At 59.1% G+C, this 22460-nt stretch overlaps 1 protein-coding gene across 1 annotated transcript in view; it reads right to left on the minus strand.

The window, feature by feature from the left end:
* The window catches only part of DNAH10 (dynein axonemal heavy chain 10), a 90414-nt gene that overhangs the window by 62734 nt on the left and 5220 nt on the right, over window positions 1–22460 (minus strand). Inside the window, 21 exon segments of the mRNA XM_036014389.1 lie at window positions 470–648; window positions 1110–1212; window positions 1317–1433; window positions 2906–3064; window positions 3171–3647; window positions 4835–4991; window positions 5838–6045; window positions 6589–6753; window positions 8477–8628; window positions 9019–9182; window positions 9988–10113; window positions 10890–11066; window positions 11732–11902; window positions 13925–14119; window positions 14581–14779; window positions 15601–15791; window positions 17406–17636; window positions 18303–18460; window positions 18959–19175; window positions 19402–19517; window positions 21461–21569. Of these exon segments, the coding sequence (XP_035870282.1) occupies window positions 470–648; window positions 1110–1212; window positions 1317–1433; window positions 2906–3064; window positions 3171–3647; window positions 4835–4991; window positions 5838–6045; window positions 6589–6753; window positions 8477–8628; window positions 9019–9182; window positions 9988–10113; window positions 10890–11066; window positions 11732–11902; window positions 13925–14119; window positions 14581–14779; window positions 15601–15791; window positions 17406–17636; window positions 18303–18460; window positions 18959–19175; window positions 19402–19517; window positions 21461–21569 (3771 nt within the window).

Genomic DNA, 22460 nt, shown 5'->3' on the forward strand with positions numbered 1-22460 from the left:
AAGAAGCAAGTGAATAACAGATGGAGGCATGGATGGACCAACTGACCAACCAGCCAACGACATGGAACTGCACGGGAAACACGCACGACAGAAAACCCCAAGTGACACGACACTTGCCACTGCTCACGTCCCCTCCCTTCCAGCAGCGCACGCCACGCCTTCACCAAGCCCTGGCCTCCAGGAGTTTTATCATCACGGGGGTAAAACACACGTGACACTTGCCACGTTAGCCGGTCAGTGGCATCAAGAGCGTTCACCATGTTATGTGACCATCACCACTCTCCTGTTCCAGGACCTTCTCCCCCGCCCAGGCGGAAACCCCGGACCTGCCAGCAGTCTCCCTGAGAGCCCCAGTGAGGAGAGCTCTGGGAAACCTGCCCGGGCTCTCCATGGCGGGGGCCTCCGCGTCCGCTGGGCCTGGGCGCGTCCTGCCCCCGGCGGGGAGACCGGGTCTGCGGGGCACGCTCACCTTCAGCCCCCGGTAGAGCTCGTACACCACCTTTAGCCCGCTCATCTCCTTCTGCACCTTGAGCAGCTCGGGGTACATTGTAATCGGAAGATCAAAAAGTTTCTCAGCGTTAGCCAGCTCCTGGCGTTTCTTTTCATGCTGTACCAGCTCTCTTTCAAAAACGGCTAAAAGCTCTACTCCTAGTAAACAAGTAATGCATAGGTAAATGCAGGAAACTGTAAGGCGCCGAAGTCACAGAAGAAACCGCAATGTACGTGAACTCTCATTTCCCCCACAGAAGCCATCGGGGAAGACGGACTTGGAAGTACGAGACTTGATCTCACCATGGCTCTGACGAAAACGGAAGGGCCAGTTACATCTGCAAGCTGGTACAGCCTATCCCCGTAGCATCCCCCCTCCTCTCGGTGTCTCAGCCTGGGACGGACCCCAGGACCCCACGGGAGCTCCTAAACATCCCCAGGGCCTGACCACCCTCGAGGACAAGGGACTCAGACAACGTGGCCCCGGGCCTCGGCCCCAGTGGTGCTTGGAGGTCCCCCAGGTGAACCCCGCATACAGGCAGGGGTAAGAAGCACCACCCCATCCTGTCTTCCAGTAAAACACACTCAACACCCCAAAAGACCAACGAGACTCTTCTCACCACTGTCAAGATCTTCCCCAACAGAACCAGGGCCTTCGCGATAAAAACGTTTTGCAAAATCCTCTATCTGCTGCCTGTAGCCTGATATTTCTCCCCGAGTAATCTGGGAAAAGCAAGGAGGCATTGATTTGACCCAATGGGGGTCAAATTAACACCAATGGGTGTTTCTCAATGTCTTCACTCAGAAAGTAAAAATGTAAAAGGCACCTCTGTGAAAGTTTTCTTTATGCCACCAAGCGCGTGCTCCACGTTCACCGAATCGCTGAACAGATTTAGCCACATAGTCTCAATGTTGTCCACCAGTGCTTTCTCTGCATCGGAGGGCTAGTCGAACATAAAGAAAGGGCAAGACAAACAGTAAATGATCAACAACTTGGAAGGGAAATTTCTGCTCAAAGACACTGCCAAGAAACTTCTGCTTACGGTCACAGCAGGCCGAGCGATTTGAAACAACAAAAGAGCTGGTTGAAAAATAAAAATTATATCTGTATAGCCCTGACTGGCATGACTCAGTGGGATGGGCATCCACCCGCAAGAGGAGAGGTTGCTGGTTTGATTCCCGGTCAGGGCACATACCGGGGTTGTGGGCCAGGTCCCCTGGTTGGGGGTTGGGGGCGCGTGTGAAAGGCAACCAATCAGTATTTCTCGCACATCAGTGTCTCTCTCCCCCTCTCTCTCCCCTCCTTCCCCTCTCTCTAAAGTCAATAAGCATGTCTTCCAATAAGGACAAAAAACAAAATAACAGGCATATAAGATACAAACCGACTTGAATGAAACCAAGAAACCAAAAGAAACATGAACAATATAAGCAGACCATAACCAAGTTTTAGGATACAGAGTTTAAAATCACTTTACTTAATAGAGTAAAAGAAACAAAAGACAAAACAATTTTTAATTACAGAAATAAAAATTCTGTCCTGGCTGGCGTAGCTCAGTGGACTGAGCGTGGGCTGCAAACCAAAGTGTCGCAGGTTCGATTCCCAGTCAGGGTACATGCCTGGGTTGCAGGCCATGGCCCCCAGCAACTGCACATTGGTGTTTCTCTCTTTCTCTCCCTCCCTTCCCTCTTTAAAAAAAAAAAAAAATGAATAAAATCTTTAAAAAAAGAAATAAATAAAAATTCTGCATACTGTGCATTTTTCTGATGAGAGGATCTCTATCAGCCCAGGGTTACTGCTCAGGGGAAGGTACTCAAAGCAGTCAAGTAACATCAATGCTGAAATATAAATTTTATGCAACTAGACTTAAAACAGCTATTTCTCTCTCCCAACTAGTTTGTTTTTCCATTTGGTTCTCTGTGCATTTGTGTGTGTATGTGTGTGAGAGAGAGAGAGAGAAAGAGAGAGAATGCAAAATCTCTGCATACAGTTTCAGGGGCTCAACCACGGATTTCTAAAAGTCCTTGAAACCCACACTTAACAACCCTAAACAAAGAAAGACAATTAAATTATTATCTTCTACCAGTTTGCTATCATCTTTTCTCTCTCTCCCTCTTCCCTTACCATTTTTGCAAAGGCTTTTACTTATCAAGAGAAATTACAGCAAAACAGAGAGAGATCGAAAAGGTGTGCAGGTAAAGACCAGTCTACAAAACGCATCATTTGGGCTATGCAAGATCAAGAACTAGATCCTAAATCTTCGCAGTCCTAGGTAACAGTGGGGTGTGCTTTCCACTTCAATCTCATCACCGGAAGCCTCAAACAAATCCGTGGCAGTGCGTCCGAGGAGCATCTGCAGACGGAGCCCCGTGCCTGAGACCAGCGGAGAAGCGCCGGGGAGAGCGGGCGCCCACTCACGTGGAGGTTGTACACCGCCAAGGTGCGGTACCGCTCCTGGACGTCCCTGTATCTGAGCTCCATGAGCAAGGATTTGCTCCTGATCTCTGCAATTGTCGCCAGGACAAACTTGAGGTCTTCGAGGGTGCTGGGGCTCTTCTTCAAGTTTTTACTCAGGCTCTATGGAGAAAGTGCAAAGGACACAGAATAAACGCGGGGGGAAGGTGCCAAGCCGAGACGGCGCTCGCGTGAAAAGCGGCTGCGACTAAGCCCGGGGGCCCGCTACCTCCATCTCCTCGTGCAGGCTGTACAGCTCCTCCTTGGCCGACTCGCCGAGCAGCTTGCCCAGCGAGACCACCCAGGACCGGGCGCTCTCCTGCACCGTGCCGGCCAGGGGCCCCAGCTGCAGCCGGACGCAGTGCTCGTCCTTCGTCAGCGAGTTGCGCGCGACCTCGTAGGAGATCTTGGAGTAGAACTGCAGCTTCTCGTCGTACGCCGTGCAAGGGGGCTTCTTGGCGGCAAATTTCTCCATCACAATGGCTTTGTCCAGTTTCCAAAGGGGGCGATACTTCTTCCATTTCTGCAGGTACTTCATGAGGTTGATCAGAATCCTGTGGACGTTTTGGGGGATCATAACAGCTTGTTCGATGATCTGAGGGTTCAGGGAGATGTCGTTGTAGAAGCTGATGATCACAACCTCCTCCTCCTCGCCCTTCTGAGGGGGGCATTCTATGCAGCTGCCATGCATCCACCGAACAAAATTCTGGCAAAGGGAGAACCGGGGGAGAGACAGCGCTTGAGTATCAATGTTGCTTCCTGTATATGCGCAAGTATTCAGTAATAATTCTTGCTAGTAATGAAAATCACTCGATTATTAATAAGTTGTGCTCAGGTGCAAGCAAGACCACAACCCTCTGTCCCTCCCAGCAGTCCCCTGCCCCGGGCTGGCTGGCGACGAGACCACCAGGAAGGCCAGAAGTGGTTTCTGCGAGTGCCGAGCCCAGGACTCGGGGCGCTGCACAGCGTCCACTCCCAACGGGTGAATAAACATGCAGACAAACAAGAGAAGCTCAGACGGGGGAACTGCCGGGAAGGAGGCGGCCTGGCGCTGCTGGGACAGGGAGGACAGGGAGCCAGTGAGAACAGGTCTGGGGAGAAGGCCCCATGAGAGCAGCCAGCCGGGGGTCGGGGGCGAGGGGTGACGAGCAGCAGGTGCACGAGGCTGGGGCGCAGGGGGGCGGACAGACGTGGGGAGGGGACCGGGGAGGCAGGCGGGTACTGGCTGTGACCGGAACAAGGAGCTCGGATTGCAGTCTGATTGCAACGTGACGTCACCGGGGCCTCCAGACAGGGGAGGACAGGAGACGGCTCACGTTCTGACAGGACTGTCCTGACCACCTGCTGTGGTGGGGGACCGATCGCCCCTCTGCGTCCAGGGACAGTGGCAGCACTCGGGAGAGACCCGTCACTCAGGAACGGGGAGGAAGACAGTAGAAGATGCGTTCGGGCAGCAAGACGTGCCGCCAGCGGACTGGGCGTGGGTGGGCGAGAGAAAGGGCTGAGTCGGTGCCGTTTCCTGAGACGGGGAAGCCGGGGTGGGCCCAGGCTGCTCGACCTGCACCCTGGCCGAGCCAAGTCTGAGACCCGAGGGGGACGTCAAGGGGGCAACAGGCCAGCAAAGGGCGGGAGGTCTGGGCAGTCGGCTCCAGGGGCCGATCACGGCTGTGCAGGGCAGGGAAAGGAGAGGAGACGGGGGCACCAGGGTCGAGCCTTGGGACAGTCCGGAGCCTGGAGCGCGGCAGAGGCCAGGGCGCCGGGGAGAGGACAGCGATCTGGGCAGACCACAGAGCGACCCGGTCTCAATCTGCTTGGGAGACTGCCGTCGGCCGCGGGCGGGCCGGCCCTGAGATGCGAAGCTGCTGGTGCAGCCGCGCAGACGCCCCGCCTCACCTTGGTGACCTCCACGCAATTCCGGACGCAGTGGACACACATCTTGTTGATCTCGTTTGAACTGGGGTGGAGGATGATCTCCGGCGCGGTCAGGATGGTTTCCGTTTGGAACACGGGGACGTTTCCCAGGATTAAGGAGTTAAAAGATTGCAAGTTCCTGAGCAGGGTCGATGGGGAAGACTCAGGCCCATCCCAGGGCGGTCACGGGCAGTTTGGGGTGAGCTATGCTACAGGTCCTCTTTTTTTGGCCTAAATTTTACAAATAGCTGGTTCCAATTTTGGGGAGATAACTAACTACCGGTTGGGCGCCACTCAGACAATGACGATGACCTCCAGAAGCCGCCTGACTCTGGCTCAGGAAGACTGGCCGCGCACAGGCTCGCGTCCAGCCCCGGAGGCGCCGTCCCCTTCAGCGCCCTCCGGTCTGCAGGCCTCGGCTCGGACGCGGCCTCTGCACCTCCCCCCCATCGCAGCTGCACTCTCCCCGCTCCCCAGGACACCCCCTCCTCTCCCTCTCTCACAGCCGCCGCCGCAGCTATGTCTGTCACCCGTGCCGTGCCTCTCCCCACTGTGAGGCTGGGCCAGGCCGCAGGCGTCCACCCCACCGTAGCTGACACTCTCCTAGCCAGGGCTGCCCTCAAGGCCACCGGGACACGGGAAAGGGTCCCCTGGCTTTACGGCAGCCCCTCTCAGCACAGGCGCGAGAGCCACCCAGGGTTCTCGTGACCGCCAAGAGACCACAATAATTCTCTGCTGCCCAGGGACACACATGCTCGCATCTTTCCGACGGCCGAGGGGTGGAGGGAGAGCTCCCTTCCTGAGGGCCTGGCAGGAGCCAAACAGAAAGTCGTCCCCCCGTACGGCGAGCAGCCTGCCGCCGGGAAGCAGCGTCACCCCCCACCCGGCCCTCACCCTGCCCCTGCAGCACCCCGGTGACCACCGCCCGCTTGAACTGCCTTGCTCTGCGCACACGGTCCTCAGACAAGCACCGAGACGCACTCACTTCAGGATGAGCCGGGTCAAGGCCTCGTACAGTCTCTTCTCCCAGTGCTCGTAGTAGGAGGCCAGCTTGGGGGCCTTGCCCGTGTTGGTCTGGACGACCAGGCCCTCGACTTTGGTCAGCAGAGGCCCGATGGCGAGGTACCACCTGACCATGTAGTCCACATCCTTGGCCCTTTCTCGGTCAATGTGCTCGAAGAACTCCTTCACGCCTGCAGAGGAAGTCACCCGTCGGGGCTCCGCGCAGGGAGGGACCACCCTTGGGAACGCATCCCCAGCGTTAGCTGTCTGTCTCGGGAGCGCGAAAGCAGCCTCCAAGCCTGACCCGAAGCCGACAACAAGGCGACACCAGAAGCCCAGATGGGCCCTCGGCAGGAGAGGACAGCGCCGAGCACCCCTGGGCCGAAGCGTGCGCACGCACCACGCCCCGCGGGCAGCGGGTGCGTCTCCGGGCCGACCCACGTTCCCTGTCCAACTGCGGGCTGAGTGCGCCCGAACTCCAGGTCGACGAGTCTGAGGCCACTCACGACACCTGGTCTGAACAAGCGAGCGTGAGCCCATGAGCGTGAGCCCAGGAGAATCACTGGTGACTCCGGCAGGTCGATGAGTGAGACCACTTGGAGTAGTGCTACCCCGTGCGTGCAATGAATGTGTGTGTGCGCGTGTGTGCGCACACGCACCTGTGGGTTCGCAGTCACCACCAAGAGGCTGCCTCCTTCCCTTCCACGATCGAAGGACCAAGGAGTAGGGCATACCTGGGAGCTCTTCCCCACTTTTCGGGACTGGATACTTGAAGAGATTGATGGACTCTATCAACGTCAGCCTGGAAGAAATGTCATCCGCGTTCTTCTGAATCTGGTGGACAAGGGACTCGAACTTCCCGATGGCCTGTCTGCACCGGGCTATGTAGTCAGCGATGCCTTCGGGGAAGAGGGAAACGGAGAGACAGGCATTGGCCTTCGGGCCTTTCTCTCTGCGGCCCCTCTACCGTATGCAAGGGTAACGCCGTGCAGCATCCCTCTCGCGGGAAGGACCCAGCCTGTCCCACCCCTGGGTCAGCAAGGTGGCAGAGAGCCACAGGCACCCTGGGGAGGAAGGGCCACTGTGCTCAGAATCAACAAAATGACATATTTCCTCTGTTCAGACTTGAGCATAACCACACACAAAGCACTGTGGGGATAAAGAGAAGGCCCAACCAACCTTCTTGTCTCCTTGAACACTGCGCTCTGTCCTACTTAGAACAGTAAACAGCAAACCGTGACCAGCGAACCCGGGGTAAGCACGCACGACGGGCCGGCGACGGCCCGAGCATGTTATGGTGTTGGATCATCGGCTCCCCCCGACAGCCCTGAGAACTGGGCACTGAGCTCACGCCCGTCTGCAGCTGAGGACGCCCAGCCTCCGAGAGGGTCAGTGCTCTGGGCAGAGCCGGACTTTCAGCCAGGGGTTTGGGTCTGAAGCCCGCAGGCCAAACACACGTTTCTCCACAGCAAAGAGCAGGGGAGAGAAAGAGTGAGCAAGGGAGACTGGGGTCGAGAGAAGGGGGACAGGAGGAAGGAAACGAGGACAAGCCAAGTGCCTCGTTTCAAACGGAAGGGGACGCCGCCTTCAGGAACGGGAGTCAGGCGGGCCCTGCGTTACCGCTCCTGCTAAATGAGCCCTGCCTGCCGTCGCCGAACAAGCCCGGGGCTGGAAGAGGGAGAGAAGGTGGGCCGGCCGTGACCTCGGGGCCCAAGGAACGACAGCCGTTCTTTCTCCTCCGATCTCCCGGACCCGGAGCTGAAGCAGCTGGTGGCCCACAAACGCCAGTGGGCGGGGACACATGTCACGAACATAGGCCCCGAGACAAACTTGCTCTCTCCAGCCACAGGACCAGGAAACGGACGCCTTGCACGACAGGGCACCACTCACGGCCCTCCTCCAGCCAGACACCACAGACAGAACTGGGACCCCACCCTGAGTCACCCCACTGAGGGCCAGCGGGGCGCCCGGACCGCCCCGCCGTGACACTGGGATGAGGTGCCCCAACCCCATCCCCTCGCGCCTGCAGTGGTGTCGGCAGAGAAGGCCCTGGAGGCTGATGGGCCTGCACCCCCCAGTCCAGCACCGAGCACTTGGCGACATCTCCGGAGAGTTGTGCTGAGTGACAAGGCTACCCCGGAAGGGTAGGTAACACTCGTGAAACGACAAAACATAGAAGTGGAGAGCAGCCTGGAGGTTGCCGGGGGCTGAGAAGAGGGCGGGGCGGCAGGGCAGTGGGCGTGACCCCAAGAGAGTGGAGGTGTTCTGTCTCGGCCACGTCGAAGCCAACGCCTAGACCGTGGCCCGTGAGAGGACAGCTGGGGGGCCAGGTGAAGGGTGCACAGGTCTCCCCATGTCCATCCTTACAACTGCGTGTGAGCCCATAATCACTTCAAAGTTAACATTTTAATTTCAGAGAAATAGACGAAGGCCACTGGACTTCTGGAGAAGAACGTGCGGGGTCGGCAGTGTCGAAAGGGCACACCCCCCACCTCCACGGCCCCCCGAAGCCCTGTGGTGAGGTCCGCCCAGCGACTGGACTGCTAACGCTCCCACGTAACTGGCCACCCCCCCCCCCACACACACACACACGGAGAGATTACGGCGCGACCGGCGCGTCACCTAGCGAGTTCCAGTTCAGGCGCTTGTAGCCCGACCTGAAGACGCGCACCAGCTCCTGGGAGTGCTCGTCGAGGAGGACGGCCTCGGCCTCGGTCAGCGTGCCCACGAGCTCGTGGTAGTGGTCCAGCATGCGCTGTATCCCCTCCGTGTACCTGCGCGTTCCAGGGGAGACGGCGGCTGAGCGCAGCCCCCTCGGGGCCGGCCGACCAGAGGCCTGCAGCCGGCCTGGCCCGCAGACCGAGAGCTCTGCAGAAACACACAGGGATGCCGCTCCCCCCACCCACCTCCCTGTCTGGTTGCTTCCCGTTAGAGATGTTCCTTACGTTAACGTGGAATGGCTCGTTATTGTTACTTTTAGGAAAGTGAATAAATACACGTATTAAATGTCTCTTAGTTTTAATCTATAGTGGTGAATGCTGGTAGTTATAAAGTCCACCAAAATGAAAGCTTTGCAGAGGGGGAGCAGTTCTCAAGTTTTTCAGAGAGTGAGGGTGTCCCAGGACCGAAAAGTTTACTGCCGATTTAAGGGAAGAAGCTTTTACCTAAGAAACTTGTCCTCCTGGAGGGCGACGTTCCTTGCTAATTCGGGGACAGGAAATCCCAGCTGTTCCAAGTACTTTGTTTCGTTAATAATCTCCCTGAGAGCGGTGGGGAAATTGATTGCGAAAGCCGCGCTCTTGTCGGAGCTCACGACATCATCAGAGACCTGTGGAAGGGTGGTCCGTGGGGCAGTCGGTCACCACCCGGGTCACTCGTGGGTTTGAGAGGGGTCAGTGCAGGTCCCCCGGCCCCAACAGACTCTGGAGCTGCCTGGGCCCAGCGAGAACACGTATCAGTGAAGTTCCTGAAGGATTCCACTCAGCCGCCCCCTCTGGCAGCCAGGCCGTGGCACACAGAAGCGCACAATTCTGGCGCACAAAGCTGATGGCGTGTGACAAGAGGGGCTGGCGTGGGGGAGCGACGGCCCCTTTGAAAGGGCCAGAGCAGTCAGCTCCTCACAGGCCCCCCAGCCCTGTCCCTCCTCCTGGTCCCTCCTTCAGGGTTTCAGGGACCAAAGACCGAAAGCCGCGGGCCCCGGCCGGTCCTACAATGTCCTCACCGGGCACCTGCTGTGTGCCAGGCCCGGGACAAAAGACGAGGAAGAATCATGTGCAATGGCATCTCCTGCCGGTGAGAAATGGTCAGCGGCCAGCTCTTCCCTATGCGGTTCAACCAACACTTTGTGCATTTACGTCACTGAACCCAGCTCAGGCTCAGGGCGCAGCCGCCTGCCAAGGAGTCGGAATTGGAAACGCCCAATTCTGGCGGATTTCCTGCCAGTCTGAGTTTGCAAACACCCATCGGCTTTACGAGCGTCAGGAAAAGGCCGTGCCCCCACAGGGACGGGAGCATCAGGAAAAGGCCGTACCCCCACAGGGACGGGAGCATCAGGAGGAGGCCCAGCCTCCACAGGGACGAGGCCGCTGTGTCGTGGGGGCAGGGCGGGGCGGGGCGGGGCGGGGCGGACACACCTTCGTGAGCAGGCTCTTCTTCATGAGGGCCGGCAGCAGCTGCTCGGTGGCGTCTCTCCACTGCTCGTACTTTCGGTCCTCGTAGCTCTTCATCATCCTGCCCACCTCCAGATACTTCTGTTTTACCTATCAAAGGGTTCACACAATTATCGTTTGGTCCTTGAAGATAATATGTCTCTCAAAAAAAAAATTATCTAGCACATTCTGCAAAAGGAAGCAGACAGAATTTCACAACCTTTGGAGGGTCTGCTTGAGATGGTGTGGCTGGAGACCCAGGCCGACAGGCAGAGACCAGCCCACCCAGCCGGTGGCTGCGTCCGCGGCAGCCCCTGGGCTGACCACAGCTTTCCCATGATCAGAAGGACGTCACAGAGGACAATGCCTTGTGGCACGCGAAAACTACACGAAACTCAAGTTCCCGCGCCCACCAACAAAGTCTCGTGGGAACACGCCACGCCCGTCTGTTTTCATGGTCCCCGTGGATGCCGTCCGCTGCAAGCGCAGGGCCACGGAGCCGCACCCGGACTGCACGACCCACAAACCCCTAAAATATTTCCTCTCTGGACTTTTAAAGAAAAGGGTTGTCAACACCTGTGACATAACTTACAAAGCCCACGGGCGGGGAGGGACAGGCGGCATTATTGGAAAGACGGTGGTCACCCTCTAGAGGCTGGAGTTCAAGTCCAGGGAAAAGCCCACTCGCCTCCCCCCTGGAAGGTGTCATAGGTACCGAGATGCCAAAGACAAAGGGTGAAAGGGGCACTTTAAATCTGAGCGCTGAGTCAGGGACCGCAGAGGGGACCTCCGAAGCGTCAGGCGGGGGTCTGAGCGTGAGCTGCTGCGCGCGGCATCTCCCGGGAGCCCGGGACGCGCGGCAGGGCGGCTCTGGCAGCGCGGCGCACCTCTCGCCCCCGGTCGCTGTCCAGGATCTCCGCCACCTCCTGAAACCGCAGGATGGTGTGCTTGATGCGGAAGAACAGGGACCGCTCCCAGTAGATCGCCCCGGCGACGGGGGGGTGGTTCTTGTACAGCGGCGGGTTGTCGAGGTTCTCCGTGAAGATTTTATTGACGGTGTCGATCTGGAAAGCAACCCGACGCGCGCCGTGAGTGGTACGCGCCGCCGTTCGGCTGAGAAACACTCGGCCGGGAGGTTGGGCGCTGGGGTGTCAAGGGACAGTCCGGGAGTGTCCTCACTACTTCCTGTTTCATGCTTCTCTTGTGTTTTCCCCATCATTTTTCTACTGCTTGATACGCGGAACGTTCCAGATTGCCTAATCATTACAGACTGTGCTTGTCCACTTGACTGCCTGATTAGGAATTCTGACTCCTCTAAAGGCCGAATTGGAGCTCCACGCTCCTGTCTCTCTGTGCCTGCCACTGCACTTGGAACCCGCAAGCACCGGACGCACTTTCTGAGCGAACATGTAAACACACGCGTGGCCTCTGCATGCGGTGAGCTCCGATCACCGCCATCATTACGGTGACGGCCGCCGCCCCTCACTCCCCCAGGGCCCGTTGCAGTCACAATGGAGGCGTGTCCTGTTACACCTGATACACTCTCACCGAGCCTCTCCACCGAAGAGACGAGCCCACTCTGCTCTGGTCCCTGCACTAGGTGGCGTACCTGGGAACCCCGCCGTCCCTCTGAATTCAGATGGGAAGGGCAGATAATGGAATGACTCGGCGGCTCACATCTCGCCAAGTCCACTTTTCCTGTGACAGCAGCTACGGACTTCCCACTTACCTCTTTGCAGTACTGGGCAAGAATGTCATTGAACTTCATCATCATCTGTCGATTAATAGCCTCCCGGGAACGAATGTGCTTAAACTTTAAAAGCATGTCAAATGCTGCCTCAGCTGATCGAAGTGTCTTAAAAGATTCATCGATAAAATTTTTTGCTTCTTTCTCAATAACCTGCCAAAACAAAACAAAGTCAAGAAAACATTCCAATGTCATTATCCCACAAAAGCAAAATGGTAAAAAAAAGAGCAAAAAGCCAACTGGTGCCCCAGGGGGTCCCCAGGACTACAGTGGCAGGGTGGGGGTGGGGTGTCCAGTGCACAGCAGGGGACGGCTGCTTCGTCCCGCTCCCCTCTGCCAGTTCAGATGATAGAAGGGGAAGGCTTTAAAGCGTAAACTTTCGGAGACAGGGAAACGGGAGAGGGCACCACAGTGGAGGAGGCAGCTCAGGAGTGTTTGCGAGGAGAGGGACTAACTTTACAGAAGGCAGGGAATCACCCCTCACGCCAGCAATAGGGGTCCTCTCTGCTCCCCAGGAAACCCCTGGGGGGCTGAGCTCCAGAGGCGCCAAGAAGAGGAGGGGGAACAAGGGGTCCTTCCCCACCCAACACAGCCAGGCCCCGGTGCCCCGCCCCCAGCCCCACCCCACTCTTTAAAAAGGGAAAGGCTGACGCTAGAAGAATTAAATCAGAATGACATCAGACTTCCCGTAGCACTGGGAGAGAGACGTCAGCGATGAACGCCTTGAACTTTCGGAAGAGAAGTTACTCTCAACCTCGGCTTCTGTGCCTGTTGTTGCGGAGCCCACAAACACAAGACTCAGAAAGTGTGGGTCCCGGGAGACACTCCCAGTGGCTGCCCGCTGACCTCTCGGGGAGCCACTGAGCAACGTGCTCCCACAGAGCAGAGAAGCGGACGAGGACGGAGAGGCGTGAAGCCTAGAACACAGGACCCAGCAGAGGCGAGAGAAGGTGGAAAGCGCAGGGCCCCTGCTCTGAGAGCAGCCGGCGCAGGGCGGGGCAGAGCACCCCCCACCCCGGAAAGTGACGGCACTGCTGTGCTCCAGCAGAGCAGGCCCACTGGTGGCAGGTGTGTGGCTGCGATGTTAGAGCAGCTGGAGAAAATAAATAATGCAGAGGCAAACGAGCAGGGGAATGCAAAAGGAAAGCAGCGGCTAGCTCCAGGAAAGTGAGGCCTGGACGGAAAGGCAGTGTGGCCGGGGGCTCCCTGCGTTGGCAGTGGGCAGCATCCGCACGGGCACGGCAAGCAAACTCTGACCGGGGGCAGCAGGAACGGGACTGTCGGGTCTGAGAAGGAGACAGCCGCACTGGCCCGCCCTCTCCTTCGGGAAGCACGGGTTGTGGACACAGCAAGAGCGGGGATGGAGAGGGCTCGGCTTGGGGCTGCTGGTTCTCATCACGAGCCTTTCGTATTGCAGCAGCTTTGGTGAAACATTCAGTTTAAGAACGAACCGATGAAATAGAAACTGAGAATAATTCAATGCAGTTGAAAGGAAAACGTTCATATAACCAAGGAGGACTGCCTGGGCTTGTCCACATAAAGAGGTATTCTGGGATTAGAGAACAATTACTCAAGGCGCAGCATGGGGGCGGTGCTTCCCCACTGGGCGAGAGGGAGCCCCTGCCACGCCCGGTGCAGCGAGGTCACACGGTCACCTCCAGCCCCGCCCCGGCAGCTCTGCCCCGCCCACACTGCAGGCCAGAACCTCCAGCGGCATCCCCCCTCCAGCCCAACCCACCGGTGCTGTGGCCAGAAAAACCTCACTCAAGTCTAGTTCCTATTACACCGCTCCCTTGGCCATCAGCCCTCAAGGCTCCTACCGTGCACGGAATCAGCCCCACTCTCAGCCAGGCCCTCCCGTGCCCCCTCCAATTACACAGCCCACTCGCCTCGGCAGAAATGCCGCTGTGTCTACTGTGACTCAAACTCACTCGTCTCGGGGAGGAGGAGGGGAAACCGGGAGGAGAAGACTGGGGAGTGAACGCTCACTTTTGTCCTGTGCTCTTCTGCATTGTTTCCATGTTTTGTTGTTTTTTTACAAAAAAAACAAGTATTAATCGTTGTGGTTTAAAAGAAAAAGAACTCTGAGCCTAACTAAATAACCCGGCCAATTTAATGAGAGAAACCATGGCGTCCATGCCCAAGATCGGACCGACAGCGCAGCCGGGTACTTGCCAGGACTTCCACCTTGAAGTCGTCCATCACGTACTTCCAGTACTGCGAGGACTTGATGCTGAAGGGGTCAAAGGTCAGGACTTCCATGGGCGTGACCAGGCTGTCCACCCTGCACAGGACGTCGTCGATGCGCTTGGGGTCCCCCGTCACCGCCTTGAGCTCCGGCCCAAATATGTTGTAAAACTCCTCCATCACCTGTCCCATCACACAAAACACACGGAGGTCACCCCTCGGTTCCGCCCTGAATGTTCCCACCGCACAAAGACCTCGGCACCTGCGCCGACCAGCTCTGGGACCCTGTTCCGACCCGAGGCCTCAGCGTTTCTGCCAGAACCGCTGCCCTCGGGCCTGACTGGCTGGGTGTGTGGCCGGGAATCTGGCCAAGGCTTCCATCTAGGCCACAAGCTCTCCGGGAATCCTCGGGAAGACTGAATTCCCAGGTGCTGGTTTTCAGACAGAGTATGGTCCGCAGGCCTGTCTCTCCCTCTGCCCCTACGATCTTGCAACAATGTGCCTTGTCAGTGGTGAGTTTACAGGCGAAGCGATTTCCCACATAAATGGGTATAAATGCATAAATGTGGTTTTTTTTTAAGCCACCTGCTTTTCCCCTGACCCCCTGCACACGCGCTGAAGCAGACGCGCCCTGGCCTGCCCACCTGCAGAATGTTGGAGAGGTCCTGGCAGATGCTGGCCATGTAGTCCGTCCGCTCAAACAGCCGCTTCCGGTCGAACTCCCACCGGGCCTCTCTCCCGGAAGCCTCGATCTTAGCCCTGGTCTCAAAATAGGCCTTCTTCCACATGACGAGGGTCTTCTTGGCCTCCGCGACTTTGTGCTGTGCGCTCGCTCGGTTTTCCCTGTGACCAGAGAGCCGGTGATGGGGACACAGACATGCGGGGGCTCTGGGCCAAAGCCCCCAGGGCAGCAGGGTTCCAGGAGCGGAGTCGCCCTGAGGGGCAGAGCCCCAGTTCACAGCCTCTTCACGGAAAGCTCCCCGGGCGGGCAGGCGGCTGCTCTGTCACAACACACCACAGTACGCACGGGTGTGACGGCAAGTCCGAGCCGCAGCCCAGGCCGACCTTGACACCGACTGCCCACCCAAGCTGAGGCTCTCCCGGGGAGCTTTCGGACTGAGCTGGAAGCGGGGCAGGGGGCCTTGGGTCCCAGACTCGACACCGAAGGCAGGGGCTGCCACACCGCAGCAGCATGCCGAGACTGAGGGTTTGGCGCCTGTGTCACCTACGCAGGTTGTTTTTACTGCCCGGCTCCGACCTGCAGCCCAGGCGCTGGGCCAGGACAGACGGGACTGCAGTCTGCTCTGCCCTGGCTGAGACAGAGCCACCGCCAACCGGGGGCCCCGTGCCCCCTGCCACGGGTTAGACTTTATTTTAAGAAAGTGAAAAAAGATCTGTGTCTCCTTCAACATTTGTCCCTCCGAGGCTGTCCCACCCAAGGGGTCTGGGGTCGGAGCTGAGGACTTTCTGACCCCCTGCCCCGGTCTCCCTGAAGATCTGAGTAAAACACGATTACCAAGCACGCACACAGTGGGCAACGCCTTGGCCATCGAGGGGACAGAGTGCTGACGCCTGCAGCGGCGTGGGCGACCCTTGGGGACCCACACTGAGCGGGGACGCGGACAGAAAACAGTCCCGAGGGAACGAGCGCGCGGCCCCCTCACTTGAACAGGGTCCGCAGGTTGACCACTCGGCAGACCCGCTCAGCGATCTCCCAGGCGATGCGCTCCATGAGTGGGATCATCCTCTCGTCCTTGTTGTAGTGCCGGGAGATGGTCCACACCATCCGCAGCGCGCTCATCATGGACGGGATGGTGTCCAGGATGACAGGGAAGCTGGACCCATGCGTGAGGTTCTGCGCCGGAGACAATGCGGGAGAGAAGGCAGAGCCGGCGGCCTCAGCCTCGGGGCCGAGATCAGTGCAGCCAGAGAGCGGGGGCTCCGCTCTTCTCGGTCCCCCCAAACCCACTTACTACGGACGGAAGTGGTGAACAAGCAAGTGTGAAACAGGCTTGTACGGACTGCCGTGGAGATTAACAATCAAAGCGGATAAAGCAACGTGCAGAAGTGCTACGAAGTGTGTGTGCGCACACACACAGCACCTGCACACGTAAACAAGAGTGCCAGCACACACGCACCAGAGCCGCCCCCTGCAGGGACTGCAGCCGGTTCTCCGAGGCGTGCGTCCCCCTGGCGAGAAGTGCAGCAGCCCTGGCGGCGCGGCACCCAGACCTTACACAGCCTCGCTTACTCTAACGCATGTCAGGGAAACGTGTGCGGCTGGTCCATGAAACAACGGCACAGGCACCATCGTCTACCACGAGGCCAAGCTGCACACTCGCACACACGTGCACGCACAAATACCACGAGTAAATCTGAAGTCGACGTAAAGGAGGGGAGGGGAGGGCACAGACCGGGGCAGCGGCCCGGGAGGGACGGGAGCCCGGCGCCCCCGAGCTGCACACGCCACTCCTGCCTGCAGAAGAGGAGAGGCTGCCGTCACCACGTCAGCTCAGGGGCAGGCCCCGCTCGGACCGCAAACCCTCGGGCTCTACCAGAGGTCGCACCACGTCCATGCCACCCTTGTATGTGTGTGTGCATGTGTGTAGCCGTGTGCACGCACACACGCACACGTGAACATGCATTTATGCTTGTCCGGCATGGACAGTGGGGCTTGGGTCGGTTGCTTCCCCGACGCTCCTGGCGTCAAGTGCTGTGGACGCACACGCTCATGCGAGACGCCCAGCAACCACGTGAGCTGAGTGTTCTCCTCGTCCCCGTTTTCCAGGAAAGGAAAGCAGCTGGGAAGTTGCGCACACAGACCTGGGCATCGGGGCTGAGCCTGCACCCGGCCCAGCGCTCCGCACACACGCACCGTGCCCTCGGGCACACACACGGGGCTCTGACCACCCTCATTCTTGGGACAAGAGTAATGACTCCGGGACTCGGAACGCCGTGCCTATGCGTAATAAATTCAGAGAGAAAAGGACCCCCCAGATGCAGTGACACCCATGCAGCGTTGAGGGGGACGCACGACGGTGCACAGAACCGTTTACCGGAGTCACCACAGGACCCACAGTTCCACCCCCAGGAGCACAGCCGAAAGAACCGGACGCAGGGGTTCAGACAGGCCGCCCGTGCTCCTCCATCACCGCGGCGTGTTCACGGCGGCCAGCGGGGGGGGGGCCGCGGCGCTGAGCCATCACCGGGTGGCGGGCATCAAAACAAGGCCCAGTCACACAAGGGAACACTGTGGGCCTTAGAAGGGAAGGCACCTCCGACCCAGGCAGCCCCGTGGCGCTGCGTCCAGGAAACCGGACACTGAACCAGACCCCACCTCCGTGGGGCCCCACGACAGGGGAACCCAAGGGACAGGAGCGAGGGGGGAGGCTGCCGGGGGATGGGCGGTAAAAGGACGTTGACCCCAGGCAAGGCCTGATCTGCAGAGGCGGGACCCCGAGTGTGGCACCTTGAAATGGCGCTCCACGGTGGAGAGGAACCGCACGTTGTCCGAGGCCTCCGTGTGCAGCTTGAACAGCTCCGTGAAGACCGGCTGCAGGTTGGCCACGATCATGGAGTCTGCCTCCCGGATCACGTCCAAGACTTTCCTGACCATGGGCAGCTTCGTCTGCTCGTGGAGCGCGCTGAGAGTGGCGTTCCTCTCCCTCCAGAACTCAATTTCGGCCAGAGGACCATTACCCTGAGAGGCGACAGGAATGCACAAATGACTGCCATCGTTAGTGTGACACCCGCGGCTGTGTCTCCAGCACCCGTCCCTCTGTTCCCAAGGGGACATCCCTCTGTCCCCATAGAGGGGCCGAGTGGGACAAGGACTCCAAGGACCGACACTAGACCCAGGACAGTCGGACCAGAGTGAGTCCCAGGACTTCGGCTGGGAGCACCAGACAAAGACACTCTGTCTTCCTCTGGACGAGGGAGGAAGCCAGCCTGAGGGAGAAGCGCCCAGGGAGAGGAGGGTGGAGCGGAGAGTCACAGGGAAGCACAGCCAGAGCCTTGATCAGACTATACCTAAAACCAGCCTGCCTGTGGACCTTCCAGTTATGTGAGCCAACAAACCCTTTCCCTTATCTGAGCCGGCCGAGCTGGGTTTCCTCTCCTTGGCAGCCCGAGCATCGAGACTGACCACGGCACTACCTTATCAATCAACGCAGGAAGTAACCTGGCCGCACACGAACATCAGAGAGCCCCAGAACGGCATCTTGGGTGTGTTTACGTCGACCTCCTAAGGAGGTCACGAAGCAGCATGAAAACAGGCTCGACCACACAGGGTGCAGACTGCCGGCTCCTTCTCGGGGAGGCGAGCGCGCACCGCACCGGGGACGCGCGGAAGCACGGCCCAGGGTACCTGGGGCGTCTTCTTCAGCTGGCCCTCCACGGCCGCAGAGATCTGGTTCAGCCAGCTGATCACGGTCTGCTCCAAGACCTCCACGGTTTCCAGGTCAGCCGCCAGGGCGGACACCGGCCCCTCCACGCTGACGCTGGGCATTTCCAGCTTGATCTCACCTAGGAGAGTAAGAGTGCCCACCCCCCATCAGCTTGGGGGGGAATTATTACGACGATAATGTTCAGTTTAGCCTGCTGGCTCTTCTCCCCACAGGCCAGCACGAGAAGGCGGGACACGTCCCCTGCCCAGCCTGTCTGTATTCCCATCTCTTTCTCAGGAATGAAAATGGAACAGTTTGGAGGGCGGTCATTGTCCCAGTGTTAACCTCAATCAGAACGGTTTAGTTGTTTAAGATGTTCCTGAAGTTACAACCTAGTAACTCCTGTTTAAAATCTGAACCAACCAGCACTTCACAGGTATTTGAGAAAACGCTCATCACGAAACACAGTCCAAGGTAAACCAGAAACGACAACCTCAGGGGGCACCGAGGCAGTGCAGGGAAAATCTGAACAAGAATGATCATAAATTAAAAAACAAGAAGGCTCCCGGACTCTCACGTTGCCTTGTGAATGTGAACCCCGCATGCCTGGCCGAAGGGGAGGAAAACGGAAGCTCACCTTCGAGTTGCTGCATCGTTCTCTGTATGCTGTTTGCGAATTTCTGGATGTTCATTAGAAACTCGTCCCGTATTAATTGAATGCTGTGGTACTCCACCGCCTCCCCCGGCACACTGGGCAGGTCCATTTCACGCTCCAGGCGGTCGGCAACGTCTCCGGGAGCGGATCCCGTGGCTGCCTCCTTGTGCTGGTTGAAGGACAACGCTGGCAAGAACACCTGAAACGCCACGCCGGTTACACGGATCGTCCCGCGACGCCGTGTTCACTGACTCGTGCTGGCATGCTGCCCCCGGCTGCGAGCGTCTGCCGCCAGAGGCACGACTGCAAGGACAGCCCGAGGCAGTGCCTGCGGGGTCGGCGCGGTCAACAGCCCCCCTGGGCGCACACAAGTCAGACGGCCCTGACCTCAGCAACGCCGAGCCCCCGCCCCCACCCGCCCTCACCTGGCATATGACGTCTCTCAGGAGAGGCAGCACGTTCGCGTTGATGACCCCGTACTCCATGGCCTCGGGCATGGTCTCCATGGCCTCCTTCATGTCCACGGCTTCCAAGATCGCCTCTGAGAGGGGACGGGTCGGGGGTGAGAGGAGCGGGGAGGGGCAGTCACCGCTCCCCCGCACACTGGGATGCTCCGGCCACAGACGCAGAACACACGCCACTTTCCAGTCAGATGGACGCCCTGGCCACTGAGAAACCAAAATGGACACGGACGCCGGTGGCCCCTGGCTGGCACAAGCGGCGCCCAAGACCCGCCCGGATGAGCCGCCCTGGCGGGGTGGCTAAAGCCAGGCGGGAACAGCAGCAACTGGGGGCTCCTAAAAACACTGGCCGGGCTCCCTGCTGGGCCGGTCTCCGCCTCCCCCTCAACGCCTCCCCAGTTCCCTGGCAACGTGCCTTTGACTCATGGGGTCTGTACAAAGACACTCTCAGCAACAGGCCACGCTTCTGACGAGGTCTGGGGAGTGAGCTGGCTGCACTGGCCGAAAACCAATCAGCACGCAGACGTTCGGGCGCCACCCGGACGCGGCACCCCCCGTCCCATGGGGGGAGGGAAACACGACAAACGCGCCCACCGAGGCTGGGCAGTGTTCTTCCCCTAACACACTTCTTTGTATCGAACACTTCTTCGTTTAAACTTGTTTTAAAGGGGAACTGTCAGCACCCAGCGCGAGAGAAAGAGAGCCTGACCTCAGCGAGAGAGCCCTGAGGAGGCGAGTAAGGTGAGGGCGAGGGCGAGGGTGCGCAGCAGCGAGGCTGGGGCGACGCCCAGGAGCCCTGCCCAAGGGGAGCCTGTGTGCTGTGAGTCCCCTGTCATGGCACGGCACCGTAGCGGGGCGGTAGCTCCGGAGGCAGCTCGAGGCTGCTCAGTGCAGAGCCTGCGCCCGCCCCCGCCCCCCGGGGAGAACGAGTTACAGGAGCGCAGCGCTCAGCTGTGAGGTCCTCTCCCAAAGCGCCACCGAAGTCCAGAACAAGGAAAGGAAGCGTAAGAGTTGTCCTACAATTCAGGGTGTGTCCTGAAACGTAGCTAGGCGGGGAGAGTGGAAGTAGGCCTGAACGGATACAGCAAGGAAAAGGGTGGGGGTCGGAGGGGACCAGAGAGCAGCAGCCCCCCGGGGGGCATCACTGAAAACCACCCAGACCTGCCCTGCAGGGCGACCTGGGCCTCTGAGAAGCCACACAGAGAGCACCCACCAAAGCTCATTTTACACTCAGGGTCGTGTCATTTTGAATCTCCCACTGACAAGTTATAAATACAACTAAGACTAGACCAGACTAATACAGTCAGTCCCCATCAGGCACAGCAGCCCCGTCCTACACAGCGCCAGGAACGCCGCGTGGACGGCCACTGGGCCACCCTTCCCAGGAGAGAGGCAGGGCCGGGCCCCCGTGAGCCCCTGGTCTTGACCCCGCCAGGGCACAGTCCAGCTGAAGACCCGTTAGTCAAGGGGCGTCACTGAGTCACTGCCGAGGACCTCCTCGCGCCCCACAGCACCCCCTCCCAGTCCCAATTGGAGGAGCTTATCCAGCACCGTGGGCTTCCTCCCTGGGCGCACTCCGGCTTCCCTGACTCGGGGGCGCTGGACGGCCTCGAGCACTAGGCCAGGCGCCACCGTCGCAGTGGAATCAGCAGAGAGAGCACAGCAGTGTGGAAACCGTGGCCCCACACAGGTCACCGTAAGGGCACTGTTCACGGGGAAGCCGCAGTAGGAAGGCAGAGTGTCGCCTCGTTTCAGCCACGTCAGCGGGGGACGCGCGTGTGGGGTGACTGCTGTCTCCCCCTCGGCACGCGTCCTTGAACGACCTCGAAAGCATTGCCGATCTTGATTCAGGCATTACGAAGAAACTCGAGTTAGTAGGTAAATTTGCAGCATGAAATCCAAGGAAAATGAGGACTATTCCAATAAGAAGTCACACTCTCGGGAGAGTGCAGAGAGTTAGACTCACGCACACACACAGGCGTGTGCAGGCCCCCCCAATCGTAGGCACACACTGGAAACACACCTTTCGTATTTCTCAGAAAAAACACCACATTCTGGTCCAGAAACTCCTCGGGAACAGGAGCACACAGGACGTGGAGATACATCTTTTCCACAACTTGTGTGATAATTCTCTGAAACAGGAGGAAGAAACCCGTCACCCCGAGATTATCCTCCCCCCAACAGCCTGACATCCCCCGGAGCTGTCCCCTCAGCGCCACGTTCTGAAGTCACTTGCCCACCCCGCAGACACAGCTGTTACATGGCAGGCACTAGCGGTAACACGTGGGCTGGAACACACCCAGACACTTCCGCTGACTTCCGACGTAGTCGCACTTCAACCAGCTGCCCTGGCCGGTTCCCCAGGCCACAAACTGCAACCGCCCAGGCCGGCCCAGCTTTGGGGGCGGGCCACACACCTAGGGCGGGTCGGTGTGGCCTCATTCAGCAGGGGTCAGGCCGAATGCTTGCATCTCAGCTTTACCCCCCCACCCCCCGCCCCAGATCTGCACAGGAAAGGGCCAGCTCAGCTGGTCTGGGCCGCCCAGACCCTGCACCTGCCGAGGCTTTCAACCTGGCCCTTGACCGGCCCCTGGGTGACAACCTCCGAGACTGTGGAACACCCCGCCTGAATTGACAGCCTTTCTGTCCTGGGGACTCGAGTCCTCCCACTGGACAGCAGACACCAACGTGTCTTCTGCTGTGACTTCCGCTGATGCTGCTCTGTCTGCCCTGGGCCCCGACTCACACTGCAGTCCAACCTCTGGGGTGCTGGAGACTGAGGAACCAAGGTCAGACACGCGGGCACCTCGTGCCTCTGTGACTGACCCCAGCGAAAACCCTGAAGGTCAAGGCTCAGGTGGGCTCCCCTGATGGGCAGCACTTCACACAAGCTGTCGCACAGAGCTGCCGGGAGATGGGCTGTGCCCACGTCCTGCCCCACGGGGAGCGCTCACTGTGTTCCCCTGGACTCCGCCCTGTCTGCCTGTCCCTGCGGGCTCTGGTCCGCGCTCCCACGCTGAGAT

The sequence above is a fragment of the Phyllostomus discolor genome, chromosome 13 (assembly GCF_004126475.2).
Source record: "Phyllostomus discolor isolate MPI-MPIP mPhyDis1 chromosome 13, mPhyDis1.pri.v3, whole genome shotgun sequence".
Lineage (NCBI taxonomy): Eukaryota > Metazoa > Chordata > Mammalia > Chiroptera > Phyllostomidae > Phyllostomus > Phyllostomus discolor.